The sequence below is a fragment of the Petromyzon marinus genome, chromosome 34 (assembly GCF_048934315.1).
Source record: "Petromyzon marinus isolate PM22_M1 ecotype Great Lakes invasive population chromosome 34, UKy_Petmar_22M1.pri1.0, whole genome shotgun sequence".
Taxonomy (NCBI): domain Eukaryota; kingdom Metazoa; phylum Chordata; class Hyperoartia; order Petromyzontiformes; family Petromyzontidae; genus Petromyzon; species Petromyzon marinus.
Genome location: NC_133700.1, coordinates 11499429 through 11526176, shown reverse-complemented (window position 1 = coordinate 11526176; position 26748 = coordinate 11499429). Strand labels below are relative to the sequence as shown.

At 45.9% G+C, this 26748-nt stretch overlaps 1 protein-coding gene across 2 annotated transcripts; it reads left to right on the top strand.

Moving 5' to 3' along the window:
* Positions 1–4389: 4389 nt before the first annotated feature.
* Positions 4390–19467, top strand: LOC116948720 (zinc finger protein 148-like). 2 transcript variants are annotated; one of them, XM_032965713.2, is made up of 8 exons: positions 4390–4588; positions 7580–7921; positions 8261–8390; positions 9010–9120; positions 9621–9750; positions 11570–11653; positions 12477–12595; positions 13683–19467. In XM_032965713.2, exons 2-8 carry the CDS (start codon positions 7731–7733, stop codon positions 15276–15278), a joined length of 2361 nt encoding a protein of 786 aa, XP_032821604.1. In that variant the 5' UTR covers positions 4390–4588; positions 7580–7730; the 3' UTR covers positions 15279–19467. The 2 variants fall into 2 exon arrangements, with proteins under 2 accessions (XP_032821604.1, XP_032821603.1); XM_032965712.2 differs by having other exon boundaries at positions 4390–4599.
* The last annotated feature ends 7281 nt before the right edge of the window (positions 19468–26748 follow it).

Below are 26748 nucleotides of genomic sequence, written 5' to 3'. Positions count from 1 at the left end.
AACACCCAACCCAGCCTTCATCCCCGTTGTAGGGGAGGTGGAGGGGAGGAGAATGGTGGGACTAAACTATAAAACTAAACTTTTTTTTATTTTACGAGGTAAGACCAACTGAGCTATATAGCTCTTTTTTTCAGAAGCGATCTGGCCACAAATGATAGCTCAACTAAGTGGCTTATCATGTGGAAATGTACAGAAGCTAAATACTCTAAGTGCATGTTGATAAATGTTAAGGGGAAAACGGGAGGTCACGCGACCACGGGGAGAACATGCAAACTCCAAATATACAGGCGTCGGAATCGAACTCTCCAGCATACCACACGAGGGAGTTAACATCTCGCCACCGTGATCCCCCTACTACGAGAATTACCATCACAACTACCAACATTACCATCACCACTACCTCCACTGCCACCACCACTATTACATCCACTACCACCAATTAAGCATATAGACCTCCACTACCAGCACCATCACTACTTCCACTAGGAGGGTTTATACCACGAAACATTTAAGCCCGCATACAATGATCACCAGCATGCATTATTTGGTGCTGCTGCTGCGTTGGCAGTGGTACAGGAGCACAATAAAAACAAACTAAACACATTCCTCAATAAATGCTGCCTTCAAAGGATAATGTATACAGTAATAGGCGCCGTTTCGAGCGATGTTTTTTTCATCATAGGACACATTCATGACAAAATAAAGCTTCGTGGTGTGGCCGTTCCACACCGCGCCTGCTCGTGAGCTCATCTCATAACTCAATCTCCCCGGGGGACGACGATTCAATCACGGACATACTCCACTTGTATGAAGCCTATACGGTTCGTGCTTTACCATTGCACTCCTACGCATAGCACAGGTGTGTAACGAGTTGATTAATTGTCACTGTTTGATGACTTCGATAGAAGAATCCGATCTTTTCTTTTGTTATTACTCGCGTTTGTATTCTCATTCTGTTTCACTTGCCCCATGAGCTCAAGTGTAACATTTGAATGGTGACCATTTACTTTTAAGGTGCATTTAATTTTACAATACTATACTTTTGGGATTACTGAGCCCTTTATTATACCTGTAGTACTCCTACCTCTAACATTTGGTAAAATAGCAACGTAATTCATGTTAAAGATTCAAGTTGATTTTGTTTATCCAGGTGAGAACTCAAGAGAACAGGAACAAGATAGTCTACGCGATATTCATATATATATTATATTTAAGTGATATAATAAATAAAAACTTTACTAAGGATAGTCTATTTTGTAAAAGTGACCTGGGTCACCAAAACGACCAAAGCAATAACGTAAAAGCAAGTACAGTACATCAACAACAAAACAGAAATGAGATCAAATGTCGAAAAGTGCACAAATAAATATTCAACCAAACAAGCGACGTCTAACAAAAGTTGGCATGGATAAGTTATTTTAAAAACCATTCATATTAGAATTACGTTATAGAGACATCAACATGTATTTACGATTATTATTGCACTCGTACGGAAACAGACAGGGAAATGTCAAATAAAATAGCAAGTAAAGTTGTCATACAGAATTTACAGCGTAGCTGTGGAGGTGTAACCAAGATTTTTGAAGCAATGGAATGCGATTGTATGTGTCCTATGTGCAATGCACTACAATATTGTAGGGAAATTTAAAATATCGAAAGTTGTGGGTAATGGGCTAAGTTATGTGTATGCATGTAAGATAAACATGGCCTCGTGAGTCTCTCGCGTTGTTGAGAGGGTAATAAGCCGTATTGAAGTAAAGATTAGTGATGAATGGAATAGTTTGAAAGATAAAGCACCTGGTGGAATGTAAGATACGATTTAATTAATCCAAATTAGTTTTTGAGGTTGTCAGTATGGTCTCGGATAAGCGTATAGGTTGGAGCTATAATATCTGTCCATACAGATGAGAAACATGATTTATTTAAAAACAAAGTTCCCAACTTCATTCTTATTTTTTTATTCAAAATTTCAATGGGGAAACATTTTCAAATCTTGAGCAGCGGAGAGGTCATAGACAAAGTGCAATGGCTTGGAGCTGTAGCAGAGTTGGGATTTATAAAAGTCACGATTTTGAATGTTGGCATTCAGGTGGAGTTTCAAAGCTATAAAGTGTAATTTGATTGGTTTTAAAATCTTCTTGAAAATATAATAGTACTGTGCATTGTCTATTGAAAATCCTGGGGTAAAAGATATGCATCTAACAGGTCTGACTGACATGTCTGCTGCTGACAGGTTCGCCGAAGAAAATCCTGCTACGTATTCCAGGTGACACATATACCCAAGGCTTGATTTCAGCTGCGTGTCCAAAACCGCGACAAGATTAATTTCCGCACTCGGCACACCACATTTAGTAAACTGTACTAGAATTTCGGAGGCGTGCGGCCGCCTTATTCTAGCTCCTGCGGAGGGGCTTCTCCACGCTTCTCTTCTTCCCCCTCCACCCCCCATGTGTGCAGATACTACTGACTCTATTGCATGTAGGGCGTGTAGGCATATATGCCCACAAAATAAATGTCTTTTTGGTGGGGGGGGGGGGAGTGAAAACAATTTGGGGGTCCGACAGTTTTTGTAAACCTGTTGGATAAATGTTTTACCCCGACATCTGGGGGTGGTGGGCACTTTCTATTACTTTTCGATTCAGGCCTTCGGAAAGGCTCTTATAATTTAGTTGACGGACAAACGGAATGCCGGGCTTTTATAATAGAAGGCTATGGCTACTACTCATGTGCCTACTCGTCTATCCGCGACCCAACAAACTATTGATACATTTTGCTCCGCACAGGTTGATGTACCAAAAAAAGTGTTCCCCAAAAGTTTACCAAGATAGGAGTTTAACGTTACGGTAATTCCATTGGTTTGCAATAGTTTTGTCAATAATTTAGATGTGTTGCCATGTTGACATTAAAAAATGCTTAATTTTGATTAGAGTAATTACTGTCGTTTTAATGCATAAAAATAAAAAAAATAAAGTGTGCATCTATTTTAGCAATGCAACGTTTGGGTTCATGCATTTTATTTTTTTATGCGGAAAAACTTTGATCTATTTATGACCAATGAAAATGAGCAGCGCGTTTATTTTAAGTGTAAGCGCTTGACGTTTAGGGCGACGACCCCTCTTTATCGCAGATCTCTCTTGTTCAGAGCAGATATAAGGTATATTGAACCTAACAAAAATAATGGTTCCCGTTCAAACAAGAAGAAGCGAGGCGGTGATAATCTCATCTTCACAGCGCTGAGCCAGTTGGGTAAATTCCGCATTCCGATGGCGGGGGCGAATATATCGATAGGACAACCACTGTTGACTCCTCGGCAAAGTGGTACTTATTTAGTCGACCCCGTCGAGATGGTGTGCTGAGTCAAGCCCCGAATCAGGATTTGAATCTGGCAACCTTCCTCCCTTTGATTGCCAGGCGCCCGCTCGACAATTGAGCCGCCTGGCCGGATTGCCCAAAACGTCGTCGAACATATATGCAATATATAACAGAAATGTAATGCCCCTGGCTCCGTGTGGCGTCGATTGCCAAAAGCAGCGAGCTTCACTCATTCCGTGGGACCCCCCACAAAAGCCATCAAAACGGGTTACAATACAATATATTAAGACCCCCCCCCCCCTCACGGTGTAAACAAACTCAAAAGAAGGGCAATATATAAATGAAAAAAATCACAAAATTGATTTCTCCTGGAGGAATCTGATGAGGTGTAACGCTCTTTTTCACAGGAACGTAACATTCATAATAACGTCACAACAAAAACACGACAGGGGAGAGTGAAAAGTACGGGAAATAAAACCAAATCACACCCACCCAAAAAAAACAATGAAACTAAAACCACCCTCATCCTTCGCAGGCAAAGTCCAGCGAGGTATATTCAATAGAATACACACTGGTGTGCTGTACCTGTAACGAATGGTCACGTTTTGTTTACGTGCCAAACCTTACTAAATGGCTGTGTCGGGTGGTGGCGGGTTTAACGACACACATTCACGCGATCTAACCCAAGAAAAGCCTGTATCATGGATATTGGTCGCGAAAGCCTCCTTACGTGTTAAACCAAAAACAAAATAAACCTCTGCTCAAAAATCAATAACGAAGTGCGTTCATAACGGGGCAAGCAAACAACAACAACACGAGGGCGTGCGTACGGGCGGGCAGCAGCAAGCAGCACCACCACCACCCTCGCGCCCGCATTTCCCACAGCGCATCAGCGGCGCCGCGCGCTCCCATTGGCCAACGTCGGGGCCGGAGGCGGGGCCGCGCGCTTCCATTGGCCCACGCCGAGGAGGGGGCGCCGGGAGGGGAGGCGGCCCGGAGGCGCCGTCCGCTGCGGCAGGCGGAGTCCGCGCAACGCCTGCGGGGGGAGGCTCCTCCCCCCCGATTGGCGGGCGCCCTCCCCGGACTTGACCAATCGGCGGCCGCCGGCGCTTGCGCGTCTGCTGTGGGAAGTTGTTGAAGCGGCGCGCGCGGCCGCTCCGCCATTGCCACCACCGCCCCCCCCCCTCTCGAATCCCCCCCTCGAGCCCCCCCCCACCACCAACCACCACCGCCGCCTCCTCCTCCTGCGTTCGTCGCTCTCCATGTCGCGGGAAAGGTAAAAAAAAGGTAACAAAAAAGACGACTCCGCCGCGTGGTAATCCTCTCTCGCCGCCTCGTCAGCCTTCAACATCCCAGAATAGCGGTAGACGCGCGCCGATTTAGTTGGGGGTCGATTGGCCGAATCCCATCGTAGTTGTAGGGGGGAGGAGAAAGGAGGGAGGGGGGTGGTGGGTCGGGGGGGGGGGGGCTTTGAGGGCCTCGTCCCGGCCCGGGGCTCGTGGCCTCTCGTCCGGCAGGGGGAACTAGCCGAGGCCGTGGTCTGACTAGGCCGCGTCAAGGTTCCTCGAACGATGTCGCCCCGCGGCAGTTTTAAGCCCCCCCGCGGCGTTCGCGCGCTGCTTGCGAGCTTGCCACGGCCCCGGTAAGCGCTGGGGAGATGGGCAGACTGCCTAGGGTGGAGGTGGAGTGTGTAGAAGGAGCCTTGGACGTGGGAGATGAAGCACAATAGAACGCTGTTGAAGCGTGCGCCTTCTCTTAATTAGCAGCAGACGGTACCACTGCAGCGCACAATGCGTGGCCGTGGTAGAACAGTACACTACAATACCACGGTGTTGTACCGCGTTAGAATAACGCAGCATTACTCTAAAATGCTACCGTTGGAAAACGGCACCATAGCACAATAACATCGCAATGGGATCAATGCCACGGTGCAAGACGGCATCACAAAGCAATAACTATCAATCGAAAATATCACGTTACAAAACCCTAACCATAGTAACAACGCATTACCACACTGCAATACCGCTACTACAATACAAACAACAACAACAAAAAACACCCCAGTATATATTTTAAAAAAACACACAATACGGCATAAATTGTGTTGAACCTCAATTTTTGTTGAGAACACGAGAATGATACATCTCCAAATCCTTCGCGGCCAGTAGCGTTAAGTGAGGTGCGGAGAAATCGCGCAATGGCGTGGACAAGCCGCCATCCAGCAGTGGATGACGCCCGATGTGTAATTACGGCACACCGTGGTGTGATTGATGCACAAAGCCCCCGGATGAATCGTTAGGGTTTGTTTGCCACGAGGGTCCTGCTTCTTGGGGGTATTTGTTCGAGTCGGAGCAGGAGAAATGTGTGGGACTTGTTACGTATTGTTTACCGTGCAAAAATCGAGGCCCTGAGCAAGCGTAAGGATTTTGAACGTCCAAATATAGGAAAACACGGTCTACGGTATTGTGTGTAACAATAGATATGAAAGTCGAGGAAATGTTTTGTTGATTGAACAATTAATATTCAGCTGATTGTTGCAGATAACAGAAATGTGTAAACCTTATTATAAGTACGCATTAAAAAACACAAACTTCGCAGTGATATTTACACTGTGCATTAAAACTCGCCGAACATTAAAGCCGTCGACTGAGACAAACTCGTTTACTTACTACCAACCACGATACTACTTACTACCAACCACGCTAATACTTGCTATTGACCACGCTACTACTTACTACCAACCACGCTAATACTTGCTATTGACCACGCTACTACTAACCACGCTACTACTTGCTACCAACCACGATACTACTTACTACCAACCACGCTACCTACTATTGACCACGCGACTTACAACTGACCACGCTACTACCAACCACGATACTACTTACTACCAACCGCGCCACCTACTATTGACCGCGCTGCTATCGACCACGCTATTTGTCTGCGCGTACTGTACATCAACACGCGTGGTGCGTTTTGTGCTCGCGTTTGTTTACCCCCCCTCTCTCTCTCCGTGCACAACGGTGGCGGTAGCGGCGGTGTTTCTCGCCATTTCTCCAGTCTAAATAAAGATTTATCCGATTGATTCTCGCGCTGCCCACGATACGCTTCGTCCCAAAGTTGCCTTTCCCCAAGTTCTCGTTCCTGAACCTGGCTTTGGTCTCCCACGAGTCCGTCCCAATCGAGCACGTTGCGCGGCGTTGCTTAATTGGAGATGCGGTAACAATGGCGACCTGGCGTGGGGGCTTGACTTAATCGATGCTCGCGATAGAAGTCCTTTGTATGTAGTATTTACAATTACATTAATTGTGTGTTGTTTTTCTTAACCTACCGTTGTTTTAGTGCTATTTTTGGAAGGACACCGCCAAAAGTTATTCATTTTGTGCTGTGATGATGGTAGTTCGTGGTAGTGATGTGCAACTTTAGCGTGTGTGTATGTGTGAGATGTAGCTACTCATTGTGCGGTTGCGTTCGTAAGTAAAGAGTGTTTAAAACGCAGACTCGCACAGTCATGTACACTTTCTGCAACATCTATTGGGCAGTAGATAGAACATGGACATATGTATCCGTTGATTTCGTTTAAAGTGGGTAACATTGATTTCCAAAATGGTATTTTTCGCTTCACTTGTAGCTGATTCTTTTTTATTTATATAGCTTTTTTTATAGACGTAATCGTACGGAATCATCCACGTCACTTAACCTAGTCACTGCATATTAAATTAATTTGTGAAAATATAAGTAACGTGTATTTTTGTATCCATTTAATAAGAAAGGTCTTTAGAACAATGCATAATGTGTATGCACTCTATACATTTTCCAAACCATTTGCAAACAAATAGTACTTATTCAGACAAATACGTGGCTTGAAAATCTTTTCCCGTTCCGATGATCTACACGGAACCGGAAGAAAACCAGAAGTAAACTAAAATTTAAAACTTGTTTTCGGTACCAAGGCTTCCGCAAGGCCAATGCGGGAGGGAGTGTGGCACAGTTTGGCGCCAGCTCCCATAGTACGGTCGTGTCGCTACAGTTCTCTGCGGTGAGTACAATGTCTTTAAAAATAACGGCGCTATGCCTCTAAATAAAATTAACTCAAACGGCTTGCACATTCCGAGATTCAGCAATGATGAACGGACCCACCCTGCAACTTGCAGACGTCTCCGAACGGAAAAGGGTTCAGTACTTACATCGCTATACCCTCCACACTTACCTCCCCAGCCATGGCAGACGACAAAACGTGACTAACGAACCTGTGCTGTTGCAGGCGACACCGATGATGGCCGCTCTCGCCACCGCCGTTGCAACCACCGCCGCCAGTCCTACGCAAAGCTGAATGAACCTGCGCCCTCCGCTACCTCCCTACTACATACCTACCTCCTTTCTTCCCGCGTTACGAGACCGGGCCGCCAGCAAGCATGATGATGAGCAGTCCAGGCCAAGATCGCTACGTGCACGTGCTGTACAAGGCGGGCGATGGCAGTGGTGGTGCGGCTACGGCGGCGCACATGCACATGCACGGTCTGGGCGTTGCGGATACCTGTGCGGGACCTGGGATGCAGGTTCCGGGTGGGGAGCGCATGCACATGTCGCTCACCCCTCGTCACAGGTGAGTGCTGCACCGTCTGGAGTGGCCGTAGTTAAACCATGGTCCTTTAAAAATATGACGAGTTGACATTCAATACGACTGAATATAAATGGATCACTATGCATGTGCTTGATCTGTTCGAATATGAGAAGCTTCGTGGGATTGAACCTGGTTAGCAGAGTCAAAGATTACCGGATGACCACATTTCTCTGAATGGTCAGATCTGTAAGTTAGTACTTTGATGAGATAGTGACTGGTAATAGGAGGAGTTGTAGGCTTGTTGTGCTGCAAGGTATACATTTGAGCCGTGATGTAGGGTTTTAACCACCCACAATGCTTGCAATTTTTTTTGACTTGCAGGTTTGGCCGGATTGGTGGTGGCGGACCCTTTGCATTTGATGGCACCGAGGAGGATGACCACAATCCGACAGAGGACCTAACAGAGGGATGCCTTATTCTGCAACACGAGCTCATGGTTCCAGATGACATGGTGCGAAGTGGGGCATGGGGACTGCAGGGTCTGGTAGCCTTATTAATGGTGGTGGTGGATCATGTAGAGGTGGAGATACATCGTTTGTATGACACGTCTCACTGCAGAGCAACAAGTGTTGCCTGTAGGAGAGGGCACAGGAAGGTTTCAGCATAACAAGGTGATTGATGCAAGGGTTGCTGGATCATGCATATTGGTGAAATTCCCAACCCGTTAGGCTACAAGTTGGGCAGAAGATGGCAGAACAGTATTTCGGTTGCTGAACCCATCTGGGTACTTCAGTTTTTCATCGTTTATTCAAATTCACATTACGAGAATTGGTGAAATATCTTATACAGGACTCAACTGGAAAATAGTTTAAAGACTCAACGAAGCTTGCTTAGATAATGGTCATCATGATCCCATATAGTTTCCAACGTGTGTGGATTTTGATTATTTTCCTATGTATTTTCTCAGCACTCCACTTTTATCTCACGCAGAAGTACTCAAAGCAGAAATTAGTAGAATGTTAGAAAAATATATATTTTTCGGATATGAGGCATTCTTGAGTACTTTACATGTGATGAGTACAACGATTATGGATGTAAAACTAAAGTTTTCTTATCCCATTTGTGTCTAGGCACAGCACTCCATAGGTGACATAAACATGTACAGCGACACAAGGGTGAAGGAGGAGAGGAAAAGGCAGGTTCCCAAGAAGAAGGCCAAACGGAAGCCACGAGCGGCGAAGGTGCCTGTTGTAAATTAAATATTTACTATTTTATACATTTATTGGAGCGGGGTGGTAGCGGAGTGAATAGCACACCGTGTTACGAACCCGACGACCTGGGTTTGATTGCCAGCCATGGCCAACTTTGGTGAATGAGTGATCTCTAAACAAGTCCTGGGCCCCATTTCCCACCCCATCCTGCGATAACCAGCGTGATTGATGTATGGTCAAAAATACAGTCACGACTGATGCGGTGCACGAAAGATCTATCCGATACTGGATTGAAAAGGGCTGTAAGAACTACTTGTACAAATGTAACATTTCCGAATGATCTAGTTCATTGACTTGCTGAGGCTTACCTGGGTAATATAGAAAGCTTAAAATCGAAATATCATAGTTACGGATTTTGACCTTGATTCACAGGAACACATTTTTGAAGATCTCACCACTCTCATCATTATTGGTCCACGTGTTTTTTTTGCGCTCACGGTAATTGATGGTGAAAAACTCCTTGTTTTCAGGGTTTGGCCGGAGAAGGAGGGGAGGATGAGATTGGAGTCCCAAAGGGCACCAAGAAGTTTGTGTGCGAGCGTTGTTGTGCCGCCTTTCGCACCAACTACCACCTGCAGCGTCATGTTCTCATTCACACGGGTGAGCTATTGGACTCAAAGAAAACTTTCAGCCTGACCTGGACACCCTAACTCGGGGTTTGGGAACTTGCAAACGTGCAGTCTTGATCAAACCAGGTCTGTAACCTTATTTCGTACAGCTTGGGGCCACATTTTGTCCTTCAACTTTGAAACGGCCCAAAAACAATATTTATGAAAGCATCGCTGCAAGCAACTTGGCTACATTAATCGAGTACTGGAGGGAATATTTTTGACTTGGCAACAACACTGTTTCAGTGTTAGTGTGCTCAATCAGTCACCACTGTCAATGCAAGAGTCTCTGGCAGTGGGGAAAGTAACTGAGGTGTGTGTTCATGTGTGGCCTGCAATAAGCATTTGAATTCATTCTTGGGCCCTCTGCAAAGAAAACTTTTTACAAGAATACCCTTATATCAGACTGGTCGTTTTTGGATGCACACTCGCTCTGAGTGGTATTTTGGGCACTCTGTTTTCTGATGCAAAACAAAACACTCCTTAACTGGAATTGGTAATATATTTTAAAAAAACATCCTGAAAAAAATCTTTACGCTCAAGATTTTTTGGATAAATAAAATACATGATTCTAAATGTAAAAAGTTTGCTGTGTGGTATCAAATATGCCGCTCCTAGGAGTGAAGTGTTTTTTTATGCTCGTGTGTAAACACAATCAAATTTGGACATGACCCAAGTGACTTGGTGCTGCAGATGATGCGCCTGTGCTCTGCTCAGTGATTCACTCAGTGCTTCACTCGGGTCTTGATTGGTGCTGCTTTTAGGTACGAGTGGTACATAATACATTTTGCTGTAATAATTATCCTCATTTCTAATTGTGTTTACCTTTGACTTTGTTTTTATTGTCACATGATGTACTTTAGGTATGCAAAGATAAGCGCCTCCCCACATAGCGATTTGATGAATATCTGTGAAACCTTGATCTAACATTCAGGGCACTGGAACAAAAACATTTGTGTCCGGGAATGCCATTTCCTGCCATAAAATCCATGCTGTCATTTTGTTCGGCTCTGCTTTTTCTCACTCTCATTGCCTCTCCCATAATTCTCTCTCTTCAAAGCTTCTCTCCTCACTCCATACCTCCATTGCAGTGTCAGCTTGTCACTCTATATGTCTTTGTGCCCATATCTCTCTCTGCTTCTCTTCATACATTTCCGTGCCGTATCTTTCTCTTATCCATTTCACTCCAATATGTCTCTGTGTCTGCTTTCTCTTACTGCATACATTTTGTGTGATTTTTTTTCTTTCCAATACTCCACGCATTTCCTGTTCCGTGCCCATCTCCGCCTTCACTCCCGACATCCCTACAGTGTGCCTCCAGTTTTCTCTTCATGTGGCCCAGTGCTCACAAATGACGCCGCTACTCTTGACGCATCGTTAGCGAGTGTCGGGCCATGTGGAAGGGAGTTGGAGGCGTTGAATTGTCACCTTCCAGTGAATTGTCACGATTCAGAGTTGGGATTTGTTTGAAGAATAGGTACTTGTTTGTCCTCTTTGTACAATCTTGTTTATAGTTCAAAAATTTCTGTACCTTGTGTACAGTTTAGTTCGTGCCATTCGCCTACATGTAACAGCATATCAGTTGCATATACATTTATTGAATGACAAACGCACATCTTAATGTGTTGTTATTGTAACTTTTTAAATAAATGTATTATTTCTTGCCAAACGTGCGCATAGAAGGTATCTTTGTCTATGGTATGTTTACCGCATCTCTCGGCGTTCTTTTTAGACTCCTCGCGGACAACTCGCTCGACTTTCATTCACTTTCTTTTGTTAAACACCATCTGTCTCCTGTTGCACGTGTCCAGGTGAAAAAGCGTACCAGTGCAGCCAGTGCACCATGCGCTTCATTCAAAAGTACCTTCTGCAAAGACACGAGAAGATTCACAGTGGTGAGCCCTGCAACCCGTACCCCCATTGTCACTCCGAGCATTTGCCTTTAGCCCGTGCCCTTTGTGTTGCGGCATCAAAAAACATCCTGGCCTCCGAGCCGCTTCGGCCAGCTCTGCAAACCCAGAAAGGAGCCACACCTACAACTCGGTGTTATAGTAGCGGTGTCGTAAATACGGAGGTAGTGGAATGAGTTTACGACCGTATTGCTCTTTGAAGCCAAACAACCGGGGGGGGGGGGGGGGGGGGAGTGGCAGACTTGAGCAGGAAGAAGGGAGATTGCATGTGGGTACAACATTTTTTTGCAGTGCATGCCTGCGTCGTAGCTTTAAATGTTAGGCATTGGACAGCACCATCCCATGAGCATCCATAAAGGTCACTGAAGGGCTGTACATTCGATAACCCTGCCTCAGCATATTTTGTGAGGTTATATTTAACATTTTAAGACATTTTAAACTGATTGGAGCATTTATGCAGTGGTTAACGCATTGCACTGTGAACCCAACGAGCTGAGTTTGATTACCGCTCACGGCTAACATCGGTCACAAATGATATCTGAATTGGTCCTGGCCCGATGCCTTCCAACCCACGCCGACCAGCAGGGTTAAGTATGGTCAAACAACCTCCATTGACCAACTCCTGTATGGCAACGCCTTCATCTTGCAGGATTGATCAAAGGGCTGTTTATTTATTATCTAACTTAAAACCTAGAGTCAAGTGCACCAAAACAAAGCAACGGCTAAACTGAAGTGGAAATTCAATGCAAGTGAATGTAGCATGAAGGAGATGGGTCCCTTACTTTTGGCCCCCGTCCGTCGCGTGCAGGAGAGAAGCCGTTCACGTGCGAGCAGTGCGGGATGCGCTTCATCCAGAAGTACCACCTAGAGAGGCACAAGCGGACGCACAGCGGAGAGAAGCCCTATGAGTGCGACTACTGCCACCAGGTATGCAAAAAACACTCTTGGGATATGACGCAGAAGAGATGGGTTGGTAGTGGGCTTACCTGTTCGTACGGGACGTTTAAATTTGTAGCTATTTGCATTTTCTCCAGTTTCCTTTCGTACGTCAGAATACAAAGGAATTGGCCAGTGTGAAGCGGTGACATTGCAATAAAAACCTGGTTACCTATTATGCCTCTTTACCCGGGAGAACCCCACTCTTTTTCAGGAGAATCCTACCAATATTTCGCAATAGTTGGAGATGATTGTATATTCCAATTGAGTCTATTTGCAGGTCATTTTCAAATTTGGACCGTGACGCCGGCACACAGTGTGAGTGACGTTGCAGAATCTTTACAGGCCACCGCGAAGCAGACGACTTATATTCTTGGTTCTTTCGGTAAAGTTACGTAGAAGGGAAACAATAAAATAATAAAAATATAAAACAATAAAAAAATTGTATTGTTTCCCTTCTACGCGACTTTACCGAAAGAACCAAGAATATGAATCCCTGCAGTCACGAAAACTTTAAATCAGACGACTTATACTTTCATTGTTAATACACCCGCAGTGTTAATTAGGACGACACGCTGGATTGGAATCGTTAACCTCCTCAACAAGAGGGGAATCCGCTGCCGCTAGGCTCCTTTGCCGTGTCACTGGCCTGAGTTGGATTTCTAGCCATCGCTAGCATCCGTGGCGAGTGGTATCTGAACCACTCCTCACCTGTCTGCCCTGGCACCAGTCCTCACTGACCAGCATAGCAAAATTTTGAAATTATAACCCCCGAAAGAAAGATGTAGGGTGGCCTTCATAGAGCAATTGATTAACAAATAGGTTTCGATTATAATTTAGGAATAGGCCAAATGAATTGATGCAGAATGCTGAGAATGGGTGATATGTTGCAGATAATTAAGGGGACTATCTGAATTGGTGAGGGACCAAAGATCTTCAAAATTTCAGATCAGGACTCACACTGCACTGTCTCACACCAGATAAAAAAACAAATCTAGTTAACTACATTATGATTACATGGGTATCAAATGGAGACGGTCATGATGGCTGTCGTCTTTCTTCCACCGCTCTTGCACAGTATTACTCCCGCACGGACCAGCTCGCCAAGCACAAGCGCATGTGCCACGAGGGGCCACTCGCTGGCAAGCATGATATGAATGCGGGAGATTTCACTGCTGGCATCAACGGCGGCATGGACGCATTGCAGGCGACCACCCAGGGTCCCCGGCGCTGGAAGAAGAGGGTGTCCGGCACCGCCGCGGCAGATGGTTCCGCCGGGCCACCGGCTTCGGGCCGTGGCAGCAAGAAGAAGAAAAACACCGCGGGTCTTCCCGGCGGTAGGTACACGGGCGAGAAGCGGCTCGTGAACGTGGAGTGCATCATTGAGATGGGCGGACAGCTGGAGGATGGCTCGCTGAACCTCGTCGACATTAGCGAGGATGCGCTGACGCCAAAGCTGGTGCCGAAGAAGGCGAACCGCGGGCGCCGGCGCCGGGCCTCTCCTGAGCTCAGCCGCACCGTGCCCATTGACGCGCTCACGGTGATGCACCACGAGCAGCACAAGGGCGCGCTACATGACGAGGATAAGCTGCCCGGAGACCCCGGTGCCATTGTTGCCACCGATGCCGAGGGTGACAAGTCGTCATCCGAGCCGGCGAACAAGCTACAAGCACATGCTCAGCAACAGCAGCAGCACGAGACGAGCGGAAACACCTATGGCGACGCGATGCAGTTCCTCAAGAAGCGGCGTTACCTGCAGGCGGCGAGCAACGGGAACTGCAGTGGCGGCGTCGGCGGCGTGAACGTCGGCGGCGTGAGCGTTGTTAGCATCAGCACTTCCCCGCGCATCGCCCCCGAGCCCATCATGGTGGTGTCGAACCAGTCCATGATGGACGACGGCCACTTGCAGGTGGCCTCGATGGAGGTACCCAGCCTGATCTTGGACATCAAGGCGGACCCGGACAAGGTCGGCTCGGGTATCCCGGACGAGGTGCTGCAGACAATCCTCGACCACTACTCGGCCAAGGATGACTTTGGCATGGGCGACGGTCTCCACGAACCGACGCACCGCGACGCGGCCGACGTCACGTCGCAGTCGGCGTCGCCGGACAAGGCCGCTATGCTGCAGGAGTATTACAAGTACCTGCAGCAGGCTCTGGACCGCAGCAGTAAGAACGACCATCAGGCGGCAACGACGGCCACCGCTTTGAGTTCCGGCGTCGGGGTTGGAGTAGGCGTAGGCATCCCGTTTGGGCAGCTCATGTCGACTGGGCGGCACGCACACGGGGACGTGAGTGCCACCCCGGTGTACTTCAGTGCACCGCATGAGCCCTTCATGTCGCACCACGTCCATCATCACCACCACCACCACCACCAGAACTTTGGCTCCTCGCTATCGGGCGAACCGTCCTACCACACGGTGCCCGCCGCCAAGCTGCAGCCGTATGGCATGGGCGTAGGGCAGGGGTTCACGTTCGCCGAGTCGGCGCGCGACCTCACCACCCTCGCGCACGAGTTCCTTGAGCCGAGTGGCGATAAGAAGGGAGACGAGACGTCCGGGTACGGGCTGGAAGACCTGGAGCACGTGCTGCCATCGCCGTTCTCAGCAGTGCAGTCGAGCAAACAGACGTTTGGTCGCAAAACCAAACCTGCGAGCCCCACGATCCCGTTCTAGCTCAACCCGCTTAAACCTGCTGGTCCCTGCGACCTCGCCACATGGCACGAGACATGCCCAAATCTGGTCGTGCGTTCAGAATTTGAAGTCGACACTTTGATGCCTTAACACTCAAAGCAGTTTTTATTACTTTAGCCGGTCTGTTTTGCTGGTTCACACTACACCTGTGGGTTTACCGTATGCCACTGATGGGGAGCTCACAGATGTGCATTTTCTTGCCTTATTAACTGGGGGGGGGGGGATTGCGTTTCTCCTGTTTGGAGTATAAGCAGCCTGTATTGCATCGGCAAGAGCGTCTTAGTTTTTGTACCCGATGGCTTTTGTAACTCATTTGAAGACACTGTAAATCGACATGAATGATATTTACAACTTTCGGAACTGCAAAAATCGCCGTGCTGCAACGTATTGGAGAAGACTCAAGATAGCAATATGGACATGTTTTTTGTTATCACTTTATCCATGTTTTAATACAACTTTGGTTCTCCGGTTGCCACCTGTTCCCAGTGTTAGGCCCAAGATTATTTTTATTTCCTGTGCGCGCTAATGTCCTGGGTTTGTATCTGCTGCAGCAGACTCATTTACATGCTGCTCATGTATAAATCAACGCAGTGGTACAGATCACGCAGCCACTTGCTCTTTCCTGATCAATGCGTCACCAAATTATAAAATAATCTGCCTGCTGTAAAGTGCATTTCATAGACCCAGTGGCAACCCTGAGGGTAGCCGATTTTATACCAGTTCTATAGCCTATATCCCAAATGTGAAAGCTTATCCACAATAGGTGAAATTAATAGTAACCTCCCCTTGTATTATCACCTCTGTCTTTAGCAAAAATAGTTGCTTAATTCAGTCTCAGCTTGCTACATGAACGATAATTGGATTAATGCTTATGAGGTACATGCTTATATGGTCCGGCAGCATGCGCAGGGAGAAACAGAAAGTGGTCATGTGTTAGGGGCTTTAAGTGGCACAAAGGTGACAACTTTAGAGTGACGAGTATATTGGTCGAACATGATTAAAAAAGGGTTGCTCACTTGCACAAATCCGTCATTGTGGGGTGGGAAGTTGTAAACCTTTCCATATTGGTAGCTATCTGCCACTACCGATGGGGGGGGGGGGAAACATTTTTTGTACAATATAAAAAAAATCTCACGCATCTTTGTACATTTAAACCATTCTGGCACCCTACAGGAAATTCTGCATGGTTTGTTTGAATTTCATTAAGTATTCCCGTTGAGTTATATAATTAATCTAATTCACTATTCGTGTTTTATGCGCATTTACTTTCGTTAATAATTTTACTATGTAGCAGTGGAGCAGAGGATGAATCGATGAGAAAGGGTGGGTGAAAATGGCGATTGGGCACCTTCTTCCCCTGTCTTTCCAAGCCCTCTGGGCAGCGCAACCCATCACGCGCGAGTCACTGGAACCGATCTCGAAGCTTGGCGGGTTGCTACGTGTGGGGGCACCAGCGGCACCAACGGCCGATTACTGGCCGCGTAGACCGACCTGCGTCCCGCCGCACGACCGTTGCCCAAGACCTCAATCTTGGGCCCTGTAGGGTACAGGAGCGCTGGGATTCTGCACAGCTTTCCAGACGATCATTCTGAATATTCAGGGAACATGACGACGCCACAGGGGAGACGGGGTTGGTGAAAGAATGATTTTTTTTTCTTTCCCCCTCTCCCTGCGGAGAGAAACCGTTTCGTAGTCGCCTCATCTGTTTGCTGTTCCCTCCCCCGAGTTACACAGTGCCTCTCCCGTCCTTTTGCAACTCATATGCATAGCATTGGCTGGCAAAACTGGCCCATTCAGTGTTCCACAAATGAAGTTCTTAGCCGTCTGGAGTAATGCATTCTGTTCAAAAGTCAGAGTACTGTGATTATAAAACTGTCCTGGTTGGTGAACTTCCACAAGACAAACTTGCAGTGCCTTTGCGTTTCTGTTTGAGAAACTCGGCTGAATGTTTATCGCTATACGTAATCTTTTTTTTTATTTCAGTACTATTTTGCCCATTAATGTTTTATAGTAATCTGCAACAGCTTCTGCAGAACTGTATCTGCGTGAGGAAACGTTTTCAGAGTCTGTGAAAACTTCCCACAGAAGCTGTTTGAGGAGTTGAGCGGGTGTGAGATGAGCTCAACGTACGGCTTGCACATTCAAAAGGCAAGCTGTGTTTGATGCGGCCATCTGCCACAAGCGGCAGATGAATTGAAATGCTGTCCAGTGGGTGAAGCAAGTCACAAATTCATCAGTGTGGAGCCTTAAGTCGGGGGTCACTGGCGTCAGTTTTCCCGTCGACATTGAACTAAACCGGCAGTTGCAAGTGACAAGTGTGTAACGTGAAGTATTTTTCAGCGTGCGTCCGGTAAAGCAGCATTCAGGTTCCGGTGCGAATGTTTTTCTTAAACAAGGTAGTCGCAGACAGGAGTCGGGTCAGCTGTGTAGTCATGTGCTCAATGTGTCTATGCAGTTCATTCGGTTGACCGTTGGCTGGTAGACTGTTAAATTGCAGTGTTTGAATGCTGTTGTTCCTATGCAAGCTTATTATTTCGTTCTTATCTCATGGTACCTGATGACAAATGTAATGTATTACATTGTTAAATGTGGAGTCACTACACACAGTTACACTATTGCTAGTGGTCCTCGCTGTGTTTCGGTGCAGGTAACTCGCGTGAAGAGAAACGGATAAGTTATGGGCGGGTTTACTCAACGACGAGAGCCGGTGTTCGTCTAAACGGAAAGCTCGTGTGTTCATTTTCGTTTTTTTTACAGAAAGTGGGGATGGGTAGCAATGGCTCGCACCACCTCCCTTACAGTTCTCCACCACAGCTCTGCTTGGCGCGTTAGAACAATTAACAGACAGATGCAATGCACATTTATCTCATTTGCCGAATCGGTTGCCAAGTTGAGATCAGTGTTTATTTGTGGCAGGAAAAAAAATCACTGAAGCAGCAAGATAACAGCCTCTGCCGTTTTTACTAAAAATGTGTGGAAATTGCTTTTTTTCCCCGCCATTAAAAATATGAATGAGTCCTGAAGTTTGCAGGTAAATGGATGTAATTGGCAGATGCGCAAAGTTGAAACGGTGCGAGTATCATAGGCAAGGGAGGAAGCAGCCACTGCTCCAAGCTATTTCATTTAACTGCGGCTGTTAAGGCTCAACCCCGGGTGTAAAAATAGCCCATGAGCAATGCGGTTATGTGGAATTCGCGTGTCGTGCGTTAAATGCTCCGCCTCTGTTTGAAACATCACCGTGGAGGGGGTGGCCGGTTTGGGTCGAGCGTATGGTTTTATAAGTGACGAAGCCACGGTTTAAGTTGAAGCAAGAAAAAAAATCGACATTTTGTGATTATTTTTTCAAGTTACTCGGTAAATTTGTCCTCATTCAGCCAGTGTTTCATGTTCGTTGCTGCTAATTAATTTAATAAGCTCTCTGAGCGATTTGTTTTTTTTTGTTAGCGTGAGAATCGGGTCTTCCATTTAGAGTAAAAAAAATCGTGCCGCATTCTGTAGATTTGATCATCTGTCCATTTTGTCATTTCTCACCGCGAGGTGTCATTTTGCAAGCATGAACAAAAACAAATGTAATCGAAAAAATTGCGGGTGCGTTTTGTCATGCGCGTTCTTCATAGACTCATCACCATATCCACATTCCACCATTTTTGCACAGTCATTTTTACTTTTTTTGGCGAGGGGATGGGGAGGGAGGGGACGTGTGTAAATGTATACCTTGTTGATGCTGATGAGAATGATCATTGAGGTAAGAAAAATAATCTCGGAAGAGGGGGGGAGCCCAATGAACAGAACTGTGGATTCCAAGTCTTCCTCCGTGACCTTCCGTATGCCCATCAAATACTGTACATATCAACACTGAACTCTATATGAAGCTATTTTATATGTTTGCAATTTGTATACAATGTTTTTGAAGTAGATTTGTTTGACCTAATTCAGTCGGAACCTAAGTATTGTGAAATTAATCGTGTTATTTACTTTATTTTTACGTTTTATCTTTTTGTTAGTATAACGTAGCGTTGTGTTTGTAAGTCATGCATTGCAGTACAAAACATGTCTCTTGCTTTAAGGCTCATTGTTCAGCAGACCAAAGTTATACGGAGATGTGAATAGACGTGGATGCATTACTGAAACGGTATGTGTACATTTAGTGAATTAAAATCGAAAACTTAAAGTGTTTTTGTGTTCATTTGTACGCATGTGAATTGTACAAGTGAACCTTTTTTTTGTTTACAAACTGTTTATAATTTCAGTTGATACTTCAGCAGCAGTGTTCATAAGCAATCCATTTAAATTGAATGAACGAATTAGATACATTTTACTCGCTTGCGTTCTACATTAATAAAGTAGGTAATCGAGAAGTAAGCATGTACAGGTAGACAGCTCTTGCTTCGTAAACTTCCGCACGTACTTTATATATACACACACACACCTCCCTTATTGGAGGGTAGGAAGCAGTAACACGACAGGGGTAAGAGTAGCGCGGCGATTCGCGCAGCCGGGGAGTTCAATTACGCGCAACCGTCAAGCCATGGCTGAAGTGGAGCATCAGTGGAAGTGAGATCTGAACTGGTCCTGACCCACCTCTTTTATCAACCGACACTGACCGATAAACAAACCCCCCATGGATAACAACTATTGTTTACATTCCCAGGTCGAGGCTTCGGTCTGTGGGTGACCGAGATATTTCCCCGTGTTACCCCCAGGCTATGAAACGCTTTTCCACGAGACATCGGGGATCGCCGTTTCTGGACATTTTTTTAAATGCGTCTTAAAACCTACTTACACGCTTCCGCTTATTACATTTTTAGTTAATTTGGTCAATGGATTCTTTATGTATAATGTAATTACTTCTGTGCCGAGTGCTGCTACTGTGTCTGTACAGAGCTTTGAGATGCGTAATGAAAAGCCGCTGCACAAGGTTAATTATAAAACACCGCATAGGGTGGCTTGAAAGCAGAAGTATTTTTAAGTTTATTTTGTTTAACAGGGTGAGAACTTGAAACGAGTCTCGTTTGCAAGCGTGACGTGGCTTACCAAAATGGCAAAAAGTATATTTTTAAATACAGCAATAGAGCGAATAGAAATCCGTGCGAAAGTAACCACGTGACAAAGTCAATCGAGACTGAGCACAGTAAGTATACAATACATGTCCAAATTTTGATTTAAAGTTTTCGTGACTGCAGGGATTCATATTCTTGGTTCTTTCGGTAAAGTCACGTAGAAGGGAAACAAAATAATAAAAATATAAAACAACATTCTCACGACGTTTCAACTGCAACACAAGCAATCATCATCAGGTGTGAAAACCACAGCAAAAAAATTTGAAAAATTTCTTGCTGTGGTTTTCACACCTGATGATGATTGCTTGTGTTGCAGTCGAAACGTGATAATTTTATTGTCTTTTTATTATTTTATTGTTTCCCTTCTACGTGACTTTACCGAAAGAACCAAGAATATGAATACATGTCCAGTCACAAAAGTGAACTGACGTATTACTTTAAAAATTTACTTCTAATAAAGTAAAATTAGGTTGCAGAAACCCCAAAATAGATTTTGACATTAAATGGTGATACTGCATTGGCAGTGGTGTAAAAGCACCGAATAACAACTCTTAACACTAGCCTTAAAAATAACAAGTATAACATTTGGTGACTGCTGGTAATGGCCCATATTGAAAGCGCAGGCCAGATGGTGGATATAGGTTGCAGTCAGCACTTTAACTACCATTGGGTCTGATAAGAATTAATACTATATATTTTTTCCTGATGGACAGTTATTCATAATCTACATAGTGATGAAAACGATTGATGGTGATTTTTGCGCGAGTTACTATAGTATGTAAACAGACACGGATATGTAGCATGTCAAATGCAACTTTCAAGTAAAGATATTGTAGGGAATCTACAACTTGGCATAAATCGTGATTTAGATGGAAGATTGACAAAGAAGTGGATTGATAACAAGAAAGACGAGCCGCTTACGATTTGCATTGAGAAGCACATCATCGCTACGTATAGCACGTTTGGGCCCTGCGACTGGAGTTGCATTGAGTCGCTGTGCACAGCAGTAGGGGGCAGTCTTTGGCCATCTGACCAAACCAACGCTGGGTGGCCTTCGATGGCAAAGACGAAAAATGAATTCCTCGGTCAGTATTTGGATGGATGGCCCACCAGTACACGCCGGGTGTTGACCAGTAGACTCTACAGCAATGGGTTCAGTCCACATCGGTTCACTGGATTGGGATCCTAGGATGGAATGCGCATTATGAAATCAGATTCTTAAATTATAATTATTGCATTGAGTGTGTGCATTGACTCTATCTGAGCTGCAAGTGTCAACCCACTTTCACCATGCCCCCTCACACAAAACCAAACACAGACACACATTTTCCCAGACACCTCAACGATGAAGGACCCTCCAGAAAATAATGCCTTTAGACTCGGTGATACATTCCTGAATCATATATTTATATTTTTAAAAAGTACATTAATAAATTTTGATTTAAAGCTTTCGTGACTGCAGTAATTCATATTCTTAGTTTTTTCGGTAAAGTCACGTTGTTTTATATATATTTTGTTATTTTGTTGTTTCTCTTCAACGTGACTTTACCGAAAAAACTAAGAATAAGTACATTAATATTTTGTTAAACCTCCCATCCACTGCTCGCTGGCTGGTGCGGCAGTGTGGAGGTGTCTGCTCTGAGCCACGTGGCTCGGGGCCTGGGGGCTTCCTGAGCCTCGCCCTTTCCGTTCCGTGAAAGTGGCCAAGATTTGTTTTGGGGAGGGAGGGGGGCAGCACTGGGGTTGGGGGATCACTCCATTACGCCACTCTCGCTCAGATAGCACCGACTCAACGCAGGTCAAGGCAGAGCTTAATGAAATTAAACATCCACCAGGCACAGACTTAGAACTGTCAGAAAAATGAATGCAATAAAATGTCAACAGCTATGTATTTTTCGTGTAAAGCATCCTTTTGCATGTCAAGAAACATGCAAACCATAGTTCGGTCGAGAAGCAGGAAGCGAGCCCGTGCCTGTCGGAATGTTTCATGAGACCCTGGGTCAAGAAGTTAAGAGGTCACCATGACCAACGGGGTTGATGTCGCTATGCCTTGATTGAAATTGATTGTTAATCTTTTATTCGGGTGGGACTCCGCGTGCGACTTGGTCGCGCAGTTGCTGCTCGAGTCAGCCTCCCTTGCACCGATTCTCGCAGACCACAACGGCAACCAACGACTTGGGAGTGGGCATGTAACACAATGGTGAATGTCACCAGTGCACACGCCGCTGTAGTGCTCCCCGGTCGTGACTCGTTGATCAAGAGCCTCTTCCACAGGGAAAATAGAGGCTCTGACCTGGATCATTTGGAACTGAAAACAATCACATGCCCCACTTGGCCCTCCAGTACAATGGTTACAGCATACGTTAGGATGACCAGGCACTTATCACCGAAATCTTAAATATAGAAAACATTTGAAACTTCATATTGCATTAAATGATCATAATTCGTCGTTTGCCTTTATGGTCTACGGAGACCGAGTGGAACGTGGATGACTTAAGCAACGACTGGTGATGAAGTCACACACGCAGTTATACTCGAATAAAGTTGAAACATTACAAATCATGGAATTGTGTACATTGTGTGACTGGTACCAATGAGGCCTCAGCAGTGGCTGTTAAGCAAAGCTGGGAAACCTTTTCATTATTCATGGCCGAACAGGACTTTCAAATACCTTTAGCGGGCAACCACACACTCGGTCACTTATGTCCCTACAAGAGGCCCTTGCAGTGACAAGACTGACTGAGCTGCGTTAAAATTAGAAACGCATTGTTGCCAGGTTGAACACATTCCACTCGAGTACCCGGTTAATGGGCTAAGATGCTTGCAGAGACATATACATTTGTGCTTCTTTTGCGGGCCATTTAAAAGTTGGCAGGTCTCATGTGGCTGCGGGCTGTGTTAAATTAAGTTGTGGTTGCCACCTGTTTTGTTTTTCTCACGATCATCCTATCTTTGAGGTAACTCAACTGGAAAATCTGTAATTCTTCCCGGAATATTAAAAACTCACAGGTTTTGTTAGTTGCGTAGTAATACTTAAGTGCACTACTCCAGACAATGCATGTGCGTGCTCTCTCTTCTTCTGGAAGTGTGAGATATTCGTCTTATCAGAACCTATCCTGGGTTTTTTGTTTACCTGAAAGGTAGCAACCCAATATAAAGTCGCAGGCTGCATACGCGACCTGTAATCCATGCTGCAGCTGTTGGCTAGCCATCGAACAAAGACGGTCACTGCATTCCGTGCCTTCAGATGCGCTTCTGCGGCCGTCTGGAACGTTCTTCCGATATTAGGAAGCCACTGGAGCTGTGCACGTTCAAATTTAGATAGGCAATCTCACCCCGCATCTCTGATGAGCACGGTTGGCTACGTACGGTGAGCAAGAAGTTCAACGTACAGTACAGCCATACGAAACCCACTGCTGTTTTACAGAGAGGTTAGGGGTCGTGTGGAGCAGGGTCGGGTCAACCGTGCGAGCAGGAGGGGGAGCGTGCAGGGAGAGCAAAAGGCGGTGTAGACTCAACTGGGGGCTGGCGAGAGGGGGGGGGGGGGAGAAAGGGAGGTGGAGGGAGGATTTCACACGAGGCCATGTGCGTGACACGGGAAGCCTTCTGGCTGCTCTCCAGTCTCCCAGAACAAGGCCCTCGTTCCATTTACCACGAAAAATAGGCAGCGAGCCACGGCGAAATTAAACGGGCAGAGTTAAATTTAGAGAGAGGGCGAGAGCGATGTATCCTGGAGCCACAAGCCGATTACATGAATATACAGTGCCATGAGTTAGCCGTGTACATTAGTACTCGTGTGTGTACATTTTCACTCGAGCGATATGGCATTTGCAAAAGCGCTCCGACCTGCTCTCATCCTCCTCTTTATTTCACCCTTCAGGAGATTGCCCGAGGTGTACTTGTTATGCTGTGTTGATAACGAAAAGCAACATCGAGCAAAGTGTCTGAAGAGGAACGCCTTTAGTCATTGTGTACTGCCCGCTATGACGTATGGATCAGGGAAATGGGCATCGACAACAGAAAAACATGGAATGAAAGCTGAACAATGGCACAAAAGAAAACTTGGCGAGATTCGTGGTTGGAATTAAATTGAGGGACTGAGAGTGGAGCACGTGGATTCAAGAACACACGCAGGTTAAAGACATCACGTGGACTTTGAAGAAAAGTAAAAGCGGGATTGGTCAGGACAGGTTGCTGGACGGGTTAGCTGATAATCACGGCTGAATGTGCTGCCAAAGGAGGGCGCTTCCGAGAGGGACATCCGCCCCGGAGATGGAGCGATGAGCTCCAAGTTTGTGTGCACGTGCTGGGCGGAACATCGCTCACGGCAGAACCGTGAGCGATGTCCACGGGATTGGGGAGGTTTTCCAACCAGCAGTGGATTGATCATGGCTGCTGCTGATGATGATGACGATGATGATGTGGCTTTTCATAATAGCGCAATATAACTTGGGGAAAATGTACCTCAGCAAATCTTGGTAATCACGATATATCTTAATATCGCAGTACGCATTATAATCACGGTAAACCTCAGCATGGGAGTAACGTTAGTTTCACAGTAAATGTCAGTCGAGTATGCACGAGTTTCCCTCTAGGTAAAGCCTCACTGAATCATCGGTACTCTATCGGGTTTAGAGCTCCCCTTGGGATGAGGGTAGCCACCCGTTTGCGTTAAACCCGGGACAAGTCCTGGAACTGGCATCTGTGGCAGGGTTTCTGATTTGTACCGGGATCTCGTGCCAGGCATTGTGTTGAACCTTAGTCCAGTCGACCGCACAGTTTTGATAACGGACGCCAGCGCCGCCGAAGAAAGATATCCTGGTGGGACGTGAATTCAAATTCCCGCGCCAATTAATCATTTATTATTGTTTCCCCGTGAGCTGAAGTCTGTGGGGGTTTAACGGGCAGTTTCTCGAAGTGTGGATTTACGTTGCTCACACGCAGGTGGCTGATTCACTTTTGCCTAATTAAACGCCTCCTCGTGTTATGTCTTTGTCTATTTATTTGCTCGAGGTGACCTTCTGGGCCCGTGTAGAATACCCATTAGTTTAAGTGAATGCCTTCCTGCCTAAAGATTCTGATTTGGTGAATGTGTCTTGCGTGTCATTTTAATGTAATCGATACTGTCTTATATAACTACACTGTATACATATATTCCAGGCTCGTGTTTTGGATGGTGCCCTTTCTTTAGGGTGCAGAGAGAAAGAGAGAGGATGAAGATCGACTGACATAATTCTAGGTGGCACTTTTCACCGTGATGCCGCGAAAACGTTAAAGAAACTTGACATGTGAACTGCTTTTGAATTGTCAAATCCACTGCTGGGTGAGGGCCTCCCCACACCGCGAGGGCCGTTTGACCACACAGAACTTCTTCACCCCTTGACCACACAGAACTTCTTCACGCCGATCAGTGCGGGCTGGTAAAGGCAGTGAGCATTGACGTGGGAGCATAGAAGTACGGTGCTTGAATCTCATTTACAACACTGCCTCCTGTTGCCAGCTATGGAGCCCTGCAGACTGTAACAATCAGTTGTGTATGGTTGGGGTCGTTATCCAGGATTCAGCCCTTCTTAGCTTCTGAGATTTGGTGAGATCGAGTGCATTCTGTGTGATTTGATCACAGGCTTTGATTTGATGATGTATAAAGAGGATTTCCACGGCCAGATGTTGAGTCCCAAACAAAACCTTTAAGTGCAGTTTGTTTTGTATTTGTTTTATATTGTGCTGGTTCACAACTGCCAATGCAGTCCCTCCGTTTCTTACTTGAAGTGTCAAGTTCAATATTGATTTGAAGCTTTTGTGACTGCAGGAATCCATACTCTTTGGTTCTTTCAGTAAAGTCACGTAGGTATAAAATAAAATAAATCACGACGTTTTGGGCGCAACACAAGCGTCCGTCATCAGGTGGGAAAGCATGGTCTGCTGCTGAGGCAGACTGTTTTAAAAGGTTTTAAATGGGTGTAGCCGAAGGGTCATGAAGTAGTTCAACTCCACTGGAATCATCACGACACACTGCACACATATTAACCAGCGTTGTGGGTCTTTAGTTATTTTTTAAAAAATACGTGTATACGGACGTATTAAAAAAAAACGTGGAAATATGAATTGCAAACAGTTGGGCGATCAGCAGGTAGGGTAAAGCGTGGGTACTACCACTTCTTACAAGCGTATTCGCCAGCATGCAAGAGCTGGCCAACATCTCTCTTGTGGAGACTTTTCTGTCAGCAGTGATGTAACCCAATACTTGCAGGGGTTGTACCTTTACGTAATAATTGACGTAGGCAGGAATCTAACTCAGGCTGCCTGTGCCATAACCCCACACGCTGACCAGGACAAATCTCAGGCCCGCACAAGGCTGGGCGTTGCCTGCTTGGGATCCTTGCTGCTACTGG